Source organism: Pleuronectes platessa, chromosome 18 (genome assembly GCF_947347685.1).
Source record: "Pleuronectes platessa chromosome 18, fPlePla1.1, whole genome shotgun sequence".
Taxonomy (NCBI): Eukaryota; Metazoa; Chordata; class Actinopteri; order Pleuronectiformes; family Pleuronectidae; genus Pleuronectes; species Pleuronectes platessa.
In genome coordinates this window covers 17,089,002-17,107,052 of record NC_070643.1, presented here as the reverse complement: position 1 = coordinate 17,107,052, position 18,051 = coordinate 17,089,002, and the positions used below count along the sequence as shown (strand labels likewise).

Here is an 18,051-nt window from a genome sequence, read left to right as displayed (position 1 = left end):
CAGATCTGGTCGTGATGGAGCACTCCCCCCCGCGTTCAACCCACGGTCCTCTGTCAAGTGAGAGGGGGAAAAAATACTGTGGGGGAATTAGGAGCGGGAAATGAATACCAATGATAGGCTGAGCTAATAGTCCGAGCAGGAGGGACCGGACCACACCCGCAGGGCTGTACGGTGAGGAATCAGAGATACCGGCTTTTCTGTCTGTGCATACGTCCATGTGTGTATGTGTGTGTGTTGGGAGGGGGGGGGGGGTGCACAGGCCCCTTTCTTCCTTGATTAGTTAGTCATTGTCTTATTCAGGTCACACAAATACTTTTCTGTTTGATTAGCTCCTTTTATAAAAGCACATTAGGGATAATAACTCGACAGCGTTCCAAAACTCGCCCCCAATCAAAAACGATAATCAATTTGTCACGATTACTCTACATGTGTTTAGAGGGAGAGAGAGAAAAAACAACACGAAGCGGAACAAGCAAATTTGGCATAATTTCTCAACAGCCAATCTTCACAATTATTCCTCGACAATCTGAGTGGAGCTGTGCCGGGTGTGCATGCGTGCGCTGGACGATGTAAAGTATCCTCACGGTGCTTTAATGATCCTTAATGAGCTATAGAGCAAAGAGTAAACAAGAAATGACTCAAATGTGAACCTTACTGCATCAGGATTTGTGCATGGGTGTTATAATTGGCCCCTCTGCGTAAGAATTGTGGCCCCTTAACGGCCCCCCGGATTCAGAAAAATCCTAGACCCGCCACTGTTCCAGGGTCATCATATAAACCGCTGGACATTTAACCCGTTGGTGTCTCAACCTGTTTACACAGATCACTCTTGTATTTACAGGCAGTGGCCCAAAGTCCCAGGGAAGCAGGGTTACACACACAGTAAAAACCAGGCCGCTATCACTGGCCATCAAACAGCCTCATATGTATGATTAAAAGTTTATCGCCTTGCTCAAGGGCGCCTTGAAGGTAAACGTTGAAAGATGGTGAAACGTCTCAATTTCAAGGCTTCGCACGCTGAGGTGTCGACGCCGTTACCAGACGAGAACCTCGGTGATGGATCGTTCTGCCAAGTTATTTTTAAAAAGATAAATTCTTTGAACTTTTAATGCTAATATTGAGAAAAGTTTTCTACGAGAGAAAATGTAGCTAGGACAAAATAACTGTGGTTATGGTATAAGATTAAAGATGTGTAGGACCCACACTCTGAGCGTTGGTGATGGATGATGACAGATTTGTGTCTTTATGACATTACAATACCGACTACGTTCATTTTTCTCCTAAAAAAGTATTGATTTTAAATCCTTAATTTCCACCGTGTTTGATAATCATCCTGATGATCCTGTGGGCTGCTCAGGAGGTTTGAGAACGCCTCTGTCACCCTAAGAGAACCTGGAGAACATCTTAACCAACCAAGACCGAGGTTCGAGGCCAATTGCCCCGTTTGCCATCGTCCGAGCTCAGAGTGACTGTTGGAGAAACTCTTGCACCGACTGTTTCATCACATCAGTCAGTGGTGCTGCCATGACTCCACCACTATCTTCTCCACAGAGTTTCGTCTCACCGACCTCCTTTACCACGGCTCGTCTCTGTCGAGGCCCTGAACACTGAGCGGAGGTCCCTGATTAAAGGTGTCATTCCACCGGGTGACCTTGGAGGTCAAAGGAATCCTGGGTAAATTACCTTGCACAAGGACAGACCTATATTGAACGCCTGAGAATGAACCACAAGGTTGATTGAAAAATGGATTTGCATACAAGGCTCTGAGCGAGGGGGGGGGGGGGGGGGCAGCAGAGCCTGGCTCCCCCGCTCAGGAGGACGAGGCAGCGCTGGAGTTTCGGAGCGCTCCCCCCCCCCCCCCCCAACCCCCCTCCTCTATATAAATACAATAATAACAGAAACAATAATAACAGAAACCTAAATAACCAAAAGAAACCAGTGCCGGGTGTTTGGAACGAACTGGGCTCTGCTCATAAATAATACATGTGATGATAGATTGCTGATGAACTGTCTAATGAAGAGGAGGCAGGGGAGGTGCAGGGGGGGGGGGGGGGGGGGAAGCAAGGTTTTTGCTGACGAACAGCAATTTATTTTTTTATAGATTTAAAAACTGGGAGCTCGCACACACACACACACACACACTCAGCTCGATGCAGGAATGCTAATGTCCCTGGCATTTTTTTGAAACTGCTGTTATCTTCCTGGCACTGCACATTAGCTGGAGATATGGTTTCCTTGGCACTAATTCACCCCCACACTGCAGGGGCCAGAGTTTGGATTCAAACCTTAATGGAAGCTCTAATTTGGGCAAAAGTTCATTCCCGTTTAAGGGTATTAAAATCGGATAATTAAGGATTACAACCTGTTTTATGAATCGCAAAATAACAAAGTCAGGGTGCGGAGGCAGATATTAGGAAATCGCAACAAACGCTAGAACAAGTTTCTTTCAGCAGAGACAGGATTTATGTTGACAGAAACGAGAAGAAGGGAGCTTGATGTTCCAATTTACATTACTCCAGATCAAATAGAACAAAAAAAATAACAAGCGGAGATGTGAATTTGATTACACACTCTCTCTCTCTCTCTTCTCCAAGCACAACCCAGGGTCTTTAACGACAGTGGAGGCTCCCAGGGAATAAGCCTCCTGGTATTAGATCAATTTCCACAGGAGGAATCCATCTTCTACAGTCGCCGAGTGTCACACTTGCTTTTCCCATCATAAACAACGACCCCGGGCTGTATATGTTACTCTCTTCTCTACATCATTTAACTCTTAACAATGTACTCTCCTGTTGTTCTCCACTGCCACTGTACGCCCATACCCACTCTGCATCTCTCTGTCATTGGCTATATGAGGAATTCCACCTTGGTTTCCCATGATTCCTCCGCTCTTTGGTTCCCGTGTCGTTGACGGGCCTGTTCCTCGGCGCTGTCACTGACTGTCGCCTGTGACACGGGCTTCCACAGAACGACAGCGTGCAAGTTTCTCCCCTTGCATCATGTGGTAAATGAGCATCACCTCCTTCCTCTCTCTCTCACACTCCTGGATTTCCTTCTTCTGCTGTACATACACACACGCACACACACACACACACACACACACACACACACACACACACACAAACCTCTAATTCCCGCTGCAGATCCCTGCACTGACAGGTGCTGGGAGGTATTTCAGTCCTGACACAGCAACAACTCAAAAATCAGTGAGTGTGTAAGTGCATAGAAATAAAGATAGATAGATAGATAGATAGAAAGATAGATAGATAGATAGATAGATAGATAGATAGATAGATAGATAGATAGATAGTTATATAGATAGATAGATAGATAGATAGATAGATAGATAGATAGATAGATAGATAGATAGATAGATAGATAGATAGATAGTTATATAGATAGATAGATAGATAGATAGATAGATAGATAGATAGATAGATGAATGGATAGATGGATAGATAGATAGATAGATAGATAGATAGATAGATAGATAGATCTTAATCAGTACATCTCTCGCTCCAGGCATGATCTTGAGAAATAATAAATGGATGGATGGATGGATGGATAGATATATAGATAGATAGATAGATAGATAGATATATAGATAGATAGATAGATAGATAGATAGATAGATAGATAGATAGATAGATGGATAGATAGATTGATTGATAGATAGATGTATCTTAATCAGTACATCTCTCGTTCCAGGCATGATCTTGAGAAGTAATAAATATGTTATTTCCAGTTGTTTCATGTTCCTCACACTCTATCAGGTAATGAATGTATGTATCTGTACATCCAGTGTGTAGAGTGGAGCTGAGCCGGTGTTTCCACTCTGTCTGCTGGTTGTACAGCTGCGCCTCCAGGCTGCTTGTTCTCATACAGTACGCATGAGCAGCAGAGGAAAGGTTGAGGTCTTTAAAGATACTCCACTTCCTGACACACCATTAATATTCTCCATACGCTCTTCCTCCCCTCTACATACGAAACCCCCCCCCCCCCCCCCTTCCATCTCCTCCTCCTCCCGTATCCCTCCTTTACGTGTCTTTACTACCTTATATCTCCTTCCTGCGTCTCCTTTTTTTGAAACGCTTCCCTTCCCCCCATCCTTACTTTTCTTCCTCTTCTTCTTCCTGTGGTTACACTTTCTCTTCCACTTCCTCCTGGGAAGTGGCACAGAATCCCTTTAAGTGCTGCAAAAGCAAATCTATTTATCATAACCATCTATCTCTTACTGTACATACACGTTATACTTTACTGAAACACACAGATTCACACACAGACTGCAGAGAAAAGGGGAAAAGCTTCTCTCATGTGTACTTACACACTGTACTAGAAAGACAAGTGCACGTGCAGCGAGTGAAGGATTTCTAAATAATGATATGTGATTCACTCTCTCAACAGCGATAGAGAGATAAATTAAAGGGAGGTAAACGGGTGCCAGGGCCCTCTCTCCTCCCACGCACAGCCATGCAGTTGAGCCGACCGGTCTGCCGGGACTTCCCATTGACTCGGCACAAGGTGAGAATGGAGCAGGGACAGACTGCTGAGCGAAAACACTTCAAAACGACACGGCAGAGACGGAGAGAGAGAGAGTGGGGGGGGGGGGGGGGTCGAACGCCGCGGACACAGAGGAAACACAGGAGGCGAGGGAGAGACTGACCGAAAGAGACAGAGAGGGCCAGGACAAGGAGACACAATCATTACTGTGCCTTCACCTGCAATCAATAAAACAAGCATGTATGCACAGACACAAACACACACACAAATAACCAGAACAAAGAGATATGGACACAACTTAAAGGACACATAATGACACACACACACACACAGACACACACACATGGTGAGGGAACACAGCAGGACATTGATATTCTACACACCCACACACAGCATGGTAAGGATCTGGGCTCGTCTCAGTGTGTCTCCCAGTTACTACGCCGGTCTAGACACACATATTAATACGTGTTGGTTGGTTAAAATCGATCTCTGTCCACATGAGCATTTCGGCCCAGAATTAGTAACTATAGTTAAACCTCCACCAAAGTCCATCAGTCCCCTTATGACACCACATCTGAACTCACTAGATCTTTATTTAGATCTGCACCAAATTTCTTAAATATAAAAAACACACGTTTTTCCATCAAGATCAATGAATCTCTGCAAATCATCTCATAATGAAAATTCAGGATTCACCCCCTTTTCTGGATCTGCAAAGAATTTGAATGGGTTCTTCCTTGTGTCATGTCTCGCCCCCCCCCCCCCTCCACATGACTTCATGGATATTACTAGAGTAGATTTTGCAAAATCCTGCTGAAAAAAAAACCTCAAAGAACATAAAAAATAAACACTGAATAAATAATCATGAAACTACCTTGTGGAGGTAATAATACCCGTCTATACTAACACACCTGAAAATCCATATGGTCTTCTAGGTCTTGTTCCTGTCGGGCGAGTCGATAGGAACCGTTCAGGAAGAGAGTGTGAGTGATCCATACTACAACACAAGTTCTGAGTTTTCAAACTAAATCAGGGACACTAGCGTTTCCATACTAGGCGATCAAAAATTCCCTAAACAAAGCAAAAGTGATGCGCTTCAAAAGCAAACTGTAGCTGTGTGGATGTAGCCTGCAGCGCTGAACAAGTTGTTACCATGAGAAAACATTTTCTGACATCTACAGAAATCAAAAGTACATACAAAGTACGCAGGACGCCCACAGCTACTGAAAAGCAGCTGAACAAAGCGAAGAAACAACTTTACAAGAAAAACACTGCAGCAGATATATCGTAGCCAGGGGAGAATCTCCAGCGTCTTAACAGGGGAGCTCGGCAAACAGGTAGAGTTCTGACGCTCGGGAGTTTTCCTCTATAATCATTCATAATAAAGCGTTCAAAATTTAGTGATAACACGCAGGGCATGCCACCCCTTCTCGTGCCTCTTCAAATCCCCCCCCCCCCAGCTGTAACACATGCAAATAACAGGCTGCACCGTGGGGATGTGTCTCAAAGGAGCAGCACACACTGATCCAGGGGGAAAAGGCAAGGGGAGAGGAAGTTGTCCGTATTAATCAATGAGCGAAAAAACCAGGAAGCCCCCCCCAAAAAAATGCACGTATGAGTAGACAGACATGATTATGCATGTGCCGTAGCTCATGTATTAACCATCACTGAATTTACACATCAAGGCAGCAAATGAATTCCAAATAGATTTTTGATCCAGACCAACACGAGACCTGATTAAATGATGAGGTTGAAGATATGGCAACACGCACGGGGGGGGGGGGGGGGGGCTCCAGGGTGCTGTGCGACTCTGATCTGATGACTTTTTATCACGTACTCAGGGCTGGAGCCCGGGCGTGCCATTGTGACAATGACCCCTTTAAAACATAAAATGTTCCATCACTGCAACCTCCCTGCACCCACTTGTTCGCCATAAAACCAAGGGCAAAATCAAAGCTGTCAGCAGGCGGCTCGTTCGTGCACTTTACGAGCTGTGTGGCGTATTTGTAACAATCACTTTGTGAGTTAGCCCAACTGCAAAATGAATCTACATATGATTTTTGACATTTTAAAGGTTAGTGAGCTCAGGATGTTTGTAGCTGAGCAGCAGTCGAGCATTAACCGAAAGATAAATCGTGTTCTTCTTTGATAACAAAATTGAAGATTTCTCATTGCCGGTGAAAGGTTGTTTTTTTCTCGGTGAGTCATGTTCAATGTCGACAGAAGCTGAGCAGCTCTCTCACTGTGATGTCTAACCAGTGTGGCATCTCGCACAACACAAAGGAAAATATCACAATTGCACCTTGTTCCCAAGATGTTGGGTTAAATTTACCTACATATAATACTGAGGAGGAAATGTGAGGTTTCCTGTAAATAAGAAATACACAATATATTGTTCTAAATGTCTTTTTTTAACGATGAACTATGAAGTTGACTGCAAGTAAAAATACTGATAACACATTTGTCAGGGCCACAGACAAGGGCTGATGAAAGAGGGGGTTTTTTGACCTTATTCCATTTTTCATCAATCTGATTTTACAACATCTGATTTCTTTATTTTATAATAAAAAGAATATTGAAGAAATTAGTTAAATATCTATCATAACACGTCCATATAATTACCTCTACTTGACCTTTGTCTGTCAGCAGGAACATGCAAACACTACAGATGAGATTTATGATGACACTTGTGGGAAGTGTGGTTTATGAGACAAGAAGAACCCATTAACCTTTGAGGCAGATTCGATTAAGGGGGAGATTCCCCTTTTTAAACATTGCATTTTTCCACATAAGAGTCAATTTCTGAAGAGAAAGAGGCTTTGATATAGATATCTCATCTCATGTGTGCTTGCCGACTGCCCCTCCAGTAAAATATATTTTGTTGAACTCACAACACAGTTTATTGCTCCCATTGGATGGAAAAGTATTAATGGGCCAGTTGACCCCCTCCTAGTCACTGTGTAATAGCTTGTGTGCACAGGCCATAATGTACAGTATACAGCAACAGTTACATGCCCTCTCCAAAATAGTGTTTTATTTCATAACCTCAGCTCACCCAGCAGAGTTTTTATATCTGCAAATGTAAAAATCCAAGCAGCACAGCCCTCCAGCTTCCTCGCAAGAATATAACTTCTTTTTCAGTAGGTAGCTTCCCATCCAATCCAATTACATCTCACTTTCAAGCTCTAAAGACTTTGCTATCATATTTGTAATAGAACAGTTTCGCTTGAAGATGTACTGATTTAAATGCTCACTCTAACAATATAAGAGGGATACATTAAGCCACCGGAGGTGGAGGCCGCTGCTGCTGAAGGGCCAAATTACTTTCAGTCATTCTGGATGCACAGAACACTTGAGAGAGATTTCAATTTTCTTCAAATATTCTCATTACAGACACGACGACTGCCAAAGGGTCTCAGACCTTCATATAATTACATCTTCAATAGGAAAAATCTCAATTATAACATAATACCTAATTATTGAGCAGCCCATATTTGAAATTGCCCTCGCATGAAAGGGAAAATGGAGCCATATCGTCCACTAAGCTGAGAGGACAGTTTCCACTTCTCGTAACACCGCTGTTGTTAAGCACCCAAGAGCATTAGAGGGAAGACCTGTCACGGCTTAGGACCTGCAGGGGATGAACAGAGAACAAGATATGACAGAGCACAAACCTGTGTCCTCACTTGCTGCCTTTTTTATGAAGGGACACTGATAACTCTGAGGCCGCCTGTCGCTGCAACACACCGCCTCAATTGCCCACACCTCTGAAGTGGCCTCTGCTTCGATAGCACACCAAATTATTTTCGACCAACTGCTGTGGCTGCCTTATCGTTTTCTAGGCCTGTGCGCGGCAGCAACGCCCATTCCCCGAATAATCGGACTTCAACCAGTGACCCTCCACCCATCAACAGCTCTGATCTTTTTCCTACATGGCAGCCATTTCCATCAAAGCAGCAATGTAATTTCCCAGTGGGTGACGGGCACACTCCCAGTGTAATGTGCTGTGGAACTACCATTCAGAAGTTGGAAAGCCTTCTTTGTAGAAAGCATTTGCATTGAAATCATTAAGTCTGAAATTGGTTCTACCTGTCTGGGATCAGGACTATCTCCTGTGGGTTCCCCCCCGCCAGTTAAGAGCAGTTTTTATAACCTTGGAGCGCGAGGAATCCAAATGGGTTTTGACGGCATATGAGGAGCCTAACTATGATTTTTTTGGACTCCAATGAAAGCAGCGCTCTCCCTTGCCTGGGGTTGCTCTTGGACGAGTCCCGTGGCACCGTCCCATCAGAGCCCATGAACAGGTTATGATGGTCAGCCAAACCAGCCAATGCCTCACCATGATGAGGCAGAGCAGGCTTGGGGTGCTGTGGACCTCCAGAGGTGACAAGGAGGGATAACAAAATCAAAACTCCTAGATTGGAGATTTTACTGGGACAGGGTAGAAAGTTTATATTTCCCTTTGGTTCATAACTGTTGAATTCCAGGTTGATTAAAAACCTCCTCCTGTGGATTTATCTGTATCCCCCCCAACCACCTTTTAATTCATCTCATGCTCACTGTACTGTGAACAGGAGTTATCTGAAATGAACTTGTATCCTCTGAGTTTGGAGAATCCTTGACAACATATAACACACAACCCTGAACCTTACATCACAAAACACTGATCTAGTTTTTAAAGTAGTCTCTTTAAAATGTCATGCAGATGAATCGTGAGACATTTGGCAAAAACAGGCGTAAACTGAATCTGTAAGGAGAACATAAACTAAAAGTATGCTCCAATGATAAACTCTCACTTTAAACAAGAGACGTTCAGAACTCGATATCGATTGCCGATGGTATCGAAGTCGGTGTCAGGAAGGGAAAAATGGTGTCAAAACATCTCTCTAATATTCTGTAGGGATTAACTTCACTTTATTTGGTGCAAGAAACATTTCTAAATACATTTTCTTCTCTTGTTTATATTTTTCTGAGGAGTGAATTCGATTTTGTTCAGGTCTCTGGCTTACTCTCAAGCCCCTGTGTGTGTGTGTGTGTGTGTGTGTGTGTAGCATGAACCCCGGAGCTGTGACTGACAACCCTGTGATAATCAATTCTCAAGCATGCTGTTCCAAGGCATTACTCGATGTGAGCTTCCCGAGCCGAGCTCCGAAACACTTCACGGCAATTTACGGACACTGTGAAATCAAATTAAAAATGCATTTGGACATTGATCACCTGATGCACCCAGATTGATTGCTGCTCAGAAAGCGAGGCTGCTGTGTTTTTGTTCAGCCAGGGTCCACTCACCTCCACAGACCATATAAATGCATCGATCCGCACACCCACTCTTGGATCCGTGCAAACCATTAAATATCCTTTCAGTGTTTCTCCCTCCATTTACGCTCCTCATAGCAGATTTGAATTTGGCTAAAAATGGACAGCGGGCCACTCAGCAGACCGACGTGCTTCGAGGACAACACTGCACATCAGCATAATGAGGCCAGGTGATAATTCAATCAAGTTAACGCTCTGTCCAACGGCCGCTGTTCTGCAAACAAATCTTCTGGATTTCTTTCATTAGCGACGGGATGAAGATGCTTTTCATTCCAAAAACATCTCACTTTTCAATCACTCATTTCCAAATCTCATTCAACGCAGGAAGCAAAAAAAAAAAAAGATAAACGCAATCTAATGCTGTTGGAGACGCTTGTTTGGCACAATGACTATGAAAGAACGAACTGAGCGCCGGTGAATGAGACGCATTTGTATGCAAAATTGGCGAAGCAGCCCAGAGACGGACGGACACGCACGTAATCAGGAAGCAAATCTGCGTGTCTGCTGTGCGTTGTGTTGTGTTGCCTGGGGCAGAGGGCCAGGTGAGAGGCGGTTGCTATTGTCTCTGAGCACTGGTCCACGTCAATGACCCGGCCTATGTCCACATTAGCACGGATCATCTCCCGTGAGAATCATCTCCTCTGGAAAAAACAGCGGCTACAGCAAATTCGGCCAAATGACCTAACTTCCACATCCGGTAAAAGCCCGTGCTCTCTCTCAACCCTCCTGACTTTTGTTCAACTCAATCAATCTTTTCCCTCGCTTCCTTCTCCTGAAAGACTGACCCACTTTCCACCTTCACGCCCACCTCTTCCCTACAGTTATATTCTTCACTTTGCATTCTTCTCTTCCATCTATTTTCTGATTTATCCTTCCCCATCACCTTCTCCATCACTCACTCTCTATTTTCGTCGTTTCCCAGCAAAGATTGCCTTTACTGTGACTAAACTGCTTCCCTGCAGGGCGCCGCGGTTCTACTCGGCTCTGCAGGGAACCACCTCCGAGTCTAGCTGGGCCTGCACACACCCACGCAGACCAGCCCGGCGGTTAATGAGCCTGTTGAGTACGACTGCAACCCGACTCAACATTGATCACCGGGGCCGCCATACCTCCAAACTCTCCGGGAAGCTATTTGTCGAGGTGATAATTTATTTCCTGTGCCCGGGATTGGGTTGTTATTTCTTCATGTGGTCCAAGCGCCTGACAGACACTATTTCACGTCAAACCCAGGGTCATACTGTGTGGCGTTAAACATACGAAGATGTATCTCAACGAGGATCCGACACAAACAGCAAAAGAGAACTTCTATCACGCCGTAGCGGGCGAACGTGATTGGCCGAGAGATGTGTGAGGATTTTCAAACTAAATCTCCTTCCCTCGAATGCGCGAAACGTTTTTGCTCCGGTGTCCAGCTAAGTTCTGAGCATTGTGTAGGTTAGGAAAGAGGATGGAGAGTGAATGAAAGCCGTGCTGTTGTTCTGATCACGCGGACACGGGGCGCCCAATTATGGAGATGCTGCCCGTCTAACCAGCGAGGCCAAACACCTGATGGGAAGAGGTGGCAGGGAGCATTGGACGCTGCTTGTAGGTAGGCGAGGCTGCTGCAGTGCACCGCTGCTCCCGCGTGCTCTCAAGATGTTCCGCATCTCCCCCCCTCTAATTGGCAGATGGCCTCAGACGCGAGATGATTTAATGGCCTGCGTGTGTTTTTTCCTGCCTCAGTCAGCCATTAGCAGGGACATCTGTAACGAGTTGGCCGGGCGCACCGCTGAGGCAGGAAGCTGAGAGCAACACTTTCTAATGGGGGGATAGTGCAGTGATGACGGACTTGGGCGGTAATCAAAGCACTCCGAGCTATTTCTTTGGGTAATAATAATCGAGGTAACTCATTTTGAAATGGTCCGAGGCCGAGGCAAATGCCATAACAAATGGTCTGATGTTGTTTACCCTCAGAAAAAGTGCAGAAAATCAAACTGCAGTGGTACTGGCTATCAACTGGGTGACCGTCCCCTTTTGACATTCAACACCAGAGGAAGACATCACCGGCTGAGCGTTATCATTGAAAGACATTTTCATGGTTTTTCGCACAAACAGCTTTGCTTCCAAGTGATCCCATCGCTTGCAGCTGGGCCGTTACCATCTGCGCTGAATGCCGGGCTCAAGGGTAAAGCATTAGAGCCTCAACGAGAGTGTGGCCCTATAGGCCTCTGGTCCCCGGCTCTGTCCATGCATTCGTCTCTCACTGCTCCCTCCTGAGCTCGTCTCTATAACCAGCGCCGGACAAAGGGAAGGAGCTGCCTCACTGAACAAGCTGGGCCCTCAGCTTGTTCTCTATGCGTGTGGACAGAGAGGTGGAGAAGTGGCCCAGAGCATAAGGCCCTTTAAAGCTTGATGGCCATCAGTATTCTTGCAATAGCCTCCGAGGATTTGTCTGCTACCTGCAAACTGGGTCAATTTTTGCATTATTTTAGAGATTTGTATCCCACTGTGGAGAAAGGAGAGGTTCTAAACACGCAGGCATGTAGACCCACACCTGCACTTTGTCTCGCTCTATGTCCCCCCCCTCCCCTCTCCGCCACTATCTCTCTCTCTCTCTCACTGACACACACACACACACACACACACACACACACACACACACACACACAGAGTATTCTGAATTCATTAACATGAGCACATATTTGTCACTTTAACAAATAAATGTCAATTCAAAGCTACAAAATGTGCTAACAGTGTAATGAATGACAACATTAAACAGTGATGCCCATGCTGGGGATATAATTTAAGGACACACACATACACACATACACACACGCATATATACAAAGACTAATTAAAACTGATAGATAGGACTAATACTGATGATGACATTCAAAAAAACCTGTGCACTATTAAAGCGCTTTAACACAACTCAGCCTCAGTTAATATCCCCCTTCTCTATTCATGTCACACTGACAGGATTAACTGCAGTCATAAATCTACAATCTTTTTGAATGTGCCATTCAAACATTAACATTAATGAGGAGGTGTCAGTGCTGCGGCAGCCTCTTGACTGTTTCCATCCGTTTTTAAAGCAGTTTCCTCTCGGTTTGACTCGAGGAAACCTTCAAATATTTGAATTATCCCACATCTGCATACCTTCAAATAACTTTAATTTAATTTCTAATTCCAATCATCTACTATATGTGATCTCGCAGCTGAGAGCTTGGGAGGAGAGTGAGGGACCAGGAGCAGATGGAGGGCGGCAATGAGATGAAGAAAAAAGGGAATTGAGGGGGACAAGCCCGGCTGGTGGGACACAGGCAGAAGAAATAAGAGAAGGAGGAAAATAACCAAGTGGGAGATAGAGAGAGGCGATAGGAGAGACCCGCATCTGAGGTGAATACAAATGGACGGAGGAGGAACACAGATAGAGGAGAGGGAGGAGGGGTCGGGGGGGCGAAGGGGGAGGTTGTGTGAAGAAGAGAGGAGATAAAAGAATGTGAGAAAGATGGATTCACTGTCGCCCTAATGAGAAGACAAAGGCAGTAGAATTCACATCGATCTCTGCCCCACAGCAGGCCGGCTTTAAACCTCACAGGTAGAGAGACGTGGGAGAGCCGGGGGAAGCTTACCTGAGGCAAGCAACCTGACTGTGGTCGGCAGAATCCGAGTGCAAGGGGAGGCCCACTGTGTGTGTGTCTGTGTGTGTGTGTGTGTGTGTGTGCATACATTAATTCCTGTGTTTGTATGTGTGTGGGCCAGCATACTTATTTATAGTGAGTGCACATGCTCATGCAGATTTATGGAAGTTTGAGCTGTGTGTATGAATTATGTAGACTCTCTGTGGTGCACGGCAGCAGGTAGGATGATCGACAACACAGGAGCGAAAGTGTCTAGATGGAGAGATGACTGCTTAAATGAGTCATTATTGTGAAGCAGGAGATGGACTAAATGTGAGATAGAAATCAAATATTTATACAGTAACCACTCTGCATGCAGGGTGGAGCGGGGGGAGCGGTGTAGAAACAGTTTCCACCTGGAGATGCATTACTGAACTCGGCCGAGGGTAAACTGGGGTAACACAACGGATGTGACGTTGTAAAAGTTAATGTAAAAATCATGTAAGGAGCCATGTTGAACCACCCCCCCCCCCCCCCACACACACACACACTTCAAACACACACATACATGCACATCAACACGTATGCGTAGAATGCATTAGCAAGTAATTGAAACATCGGAGTTCCTATTAATCTCATTAGACCAAAATCGGCTGTAATTCAGCCAGAGGGCAGTCTTGAGGCAATAATTATTTACTTCTGCTTCTTGACAAGAAAACTCAACTTTGGCAAATGTGTTATCGATTTTATGTCTGAATTGAAATGATAAAATACCAACATCCCTCTGCTTTTCTGACACAGAGCATTACCACGCTCTTATCATGCTAGCATTCTCATAACGTATGTTGATTTGTCAGTTCAGGATTTCCGACTGCGACCTCGTTGGCACTCGGATTCTTAGGAAAGTAAATTAAGTTGAATAATCGATCGTCATGTCCGACAGCAAAATGTATATCTGGCTAAATATTGTATATATTTCATATACCATTTATAATTACAACACCAACAGAAGTATGGATTATTTTTTTAACCATATCATTTTTACGTTTTCTGGCTACAGCTTTGTTCGACCTCTTGAGCGCTCCCTAAACATCCCAGAAGTTGCGAGATTGAAATTTCTCCCTCGAATAGAAATGTTTTAATTGAAGCTAGTAAGCTTGTGCTACAACACGGTAATAATGTTAGCTATAGCGTTTCTATCGTAACATAACTTCAGCTATTTTGCCTTTTAGACCATTGTTCTATTGGTTTGTGATCATGTGTTTTGGTTAGATGACGGTGTACAAAGCTAAAATTAACAAGGTTGAACTATTGAAAATCATTCACACTGAAAGGCAGAGGGGGCGTCTTTCCTCACTTTCACACACATATAGAAACTGTTAAGAAATTAGCAGATTAAAAAAGTCGAAATGTCACCACACCAACATCTGACACACGCCCGTCAACAAACCAATCAATGTCAAGCGTCCGATCTCTAAATTAAAATGTGAAACAAAAACTACGCAGATCAAATGTGAACAATGTAAGACATGAACCTTGGTTCTGACTTCCAGGTGTGAAGACGCACTTTGCCATTTTGTGTTCACACTAATGGATCCACATGATTCTCAGGTTAATTACATGAACAGTTAGACAGAGTTTGTTCATGTTCATCCTCACAAATAGATTGGAGCTACTCTCACAATACTATTACATAAATTTACCAACTAATTTCTCTCCCATCAGATATTATTTTGGGGCAAAATACCAGCAGTTCCAGCAAGAAAAGAGCTGGAATGGATATTTGCTCCATCTCGTGGTCGATGTGGAAGTCTGGGAGATGGGGGGGGATTTTTACCTAGGGGGGTGGGTACCCTGAAATACCGGACAACAAAGACAATGGAGGTTTTGAGATGCAAAGAAGAGAGAATTCAATATCTTCCCACACAGGCTCTCCGCTTGATTATATGATGCCTCCTTAAAAACTGTCGAAAAATAATAAGTGGATCATTATTTGTACACAACAAATGCATTTGAGTCTGTAAACAAAAAGAGCACGTTGGATTCTCTTCTAAACAAGTTACCATCAGCAGCGGTGCGCATTGACAAAGAGAAAACACAAGTTGATGAGCCGAACGCACGGGCTGCGTAAAGGCTGCAGACCCCCCCCCCCCACACACACACACACACACACACACACACACACACACACACTCACAGTATGTTGGAGCTGTTCCAGTACACCGCATGCCGGTCGCTGGCTCTCGACAGGTGCAAGTTTGTGAGCGCCAGCGTGGTGAGGCTGAGGAAAACCGTTGCGAGAGCCATAATCCCGCCGCTGCTCGTCCAGCCCTGGTGCGCCTCTCGTCCCTCCTGCGTCCCCCGCTCCTTCTGTACCGGCGACGCGTCCGATCACAACATCCCAGCGGTGACAGGAGAAAAGAAAAAACGCCTTTCTCAACTTGGCTTGGATCAGGGTGACTTCGGTGGGATTACGTGTTCCTCAACTCAAACCCCATCGCGACCATTCGGGGGATGTCTCCTCCTCACTTCACTTGTGCCAAAACAGATAAATCTCTGCGCGCACTTTCAAGTCACTCCTGCTTTTGTTTGGCAAGTCCGCTGTCGTTAAAGAAGAACACTGCCCGGGGGGCTAGAGGTGATAAGGCAACGCAGGCGGCCACATTCAAAGCTGACAGCTGAGGTCGGTGTTTTCTCGTCTTTACGCAGCGTCAAAGTCGCATCCAGGACGCAGGATCTCCGTGGAAAGGTCTGTGTGTGTGCCGCTCCTCTCGTCCTCATCCTCCTCATCACCATCCTCATCCTCAGCAGCACAGCAGCGGCAGCAGCAGCATCCACACACACCGCGCACACCACGCCACAAACCCGCCCTCTGATGGCCGAGATGCACTCACATGTCCATCTATTCTGCTGCCCCGCCCCCTCACAGCATGCACTGTGCGCGCGTGTACGTGTGAGTGTGTGCGTGTGAGTGTGTGTGTGTGTGTGTGCGTGTGTGTGTGTGTGTGTGTGTGTTTAATCACTGTCTGCAGACGACGTTTACATCTTGATTAAGAGAACGTGAAGCATCAGTCAGACTAAAGAGTTAGGATTTGGGTTTAAAACTAAACTAAGAAATGTAGCTTATAAATTTCAGTTTATGGTTGTATAGAGTTTGTTGGAAATCAGTTATCGTAACATGTCAGATTTTTTTTTTCATCAAGATCCATGAATTATTCACTGAGAAATCACCTTATCTAACAATGTTAAAGAAAAGCCTCCTGGATCCGCACCAACATTTAATGGGCTCTTTCTTGGGTCATGACCCCACCGCTCATTTCTCTCACAATTCCATAGAAATCCGTTTGCGTAATCCTTCCAACTACCGCACAAACATGACCTCCTTGGAAGAGTCAACAAAATATATACAGGGCTGTGTTTTTTATATATAAGAAGGCCTGTATGTGAGGTTCAAGGTTCTTACCTCGGTATGAAGCTGGGAAAACACCAAAAGACTCAAATCCACAGCGGCTGTGAAATGACTCATTATCACACATTCAATCATTATCATAGCTAATTACACACACTGTTCAAATTTCTGCCAACAACCGGGAAAAGATGGAAAGGTGTTTGATACAAAGCGGTGACGAATTAAAGGGGAAAGCAACATGATGCTGGTGGAGTGCACGCTGTCATACTGGAAACCCACAGGCCCAACCTGAGACTGTGAAAGACGTCAAGCTGTGATTGGTCGGGGTCCAACATTTTGCCAACCACGTCTCTGCGTGCACAAAATAAAGAGTCGGTCCAAAGTGTCATAGGCGTCGAGCTCCGCTGTCAATCATGATGTTGTTGCATCGTGTGACTAATTTCTTGCACATGCATCAGTGTGATAAGAACTAAAATGGCAGAAACCTTATTTTCACGTTGTTATCATCTCAAGAGATTTTCATTCTGGCTCATGTCCCATCCACTAACACGGAGGAGGCAGATTTTGATAAGCCACTAGGGGGCGATAAAGATGCTGTTGCTTCACTATCGGAGCTGGGTGGATGGAGGGATCGATGAATGGACTTAATAATAATTTAACTTTTTCCCTCCAATGCATCACCTGACCGTGGCATTTACCTGAAACACATTACACACGAAGGTGTGAGCGCGATTTATTTCTGTCGAAATCATATTTTTAGGTCAGTGGTGTGAAAGAGTTTTGAAAAATAAAAATGATATTGGATTCACAACACAACATAGGTTACGGGTTAAGGTTAGAATTATGATTAATATTTAGAAATTAATACAGTTTGCTGAAGGCCACCGCAGCCCGGTATAATAATGATTATCATGTGTGTGTGTGCGTGTGTGTGTGTGTGTGTGTGTGCGTGTGTGTGTGTTTTACAATGAACCAAGTGTATGACAATTTGGAGACTTTAATTAACCTGTTTAATTTGGCCGCTGGTGGTTTAACCACACTATCTAGCCTACCGGCAGCGCGCAGTATTAATGGCTCCGTTAATTCCAAATATTAGGCATTAGCCTCGGTTTGATTAACTCTGCCAATTTCCTATCTCATAATAATGTCCTATTTGGAGAGGATATCATGATGTTCACACCCAGCTGACGTGGCTATAGATGCTGCTGGTGAAAGTTAAGCGTC

General features: G+C 44.8%; 1 protein-coding gene across 1 annotated transcript in view; it reads right to left on the bottom strand.

The window, feature by feature from the left end:
- efna3a (ephrin-A3a) overlaps positions 1-15,725 on the bottom strand; it is a 58,853-nt gene extending 43,128 nt beyond the window's left edge. Inside the window, exon 1 of the mRNA XM_053447199.1 lies at positions 15,616-15,725. Within this exon, the coding sequence (XP_053303174.1) occupies positions 15,616-15,725 (110 nt within the window). The remainder of the gene's footprint in view (positions 1-15,615) is intronic.
- Between the last annotated feature and the right edge of the window lie 2,326 nt (positions 15,726-18,051).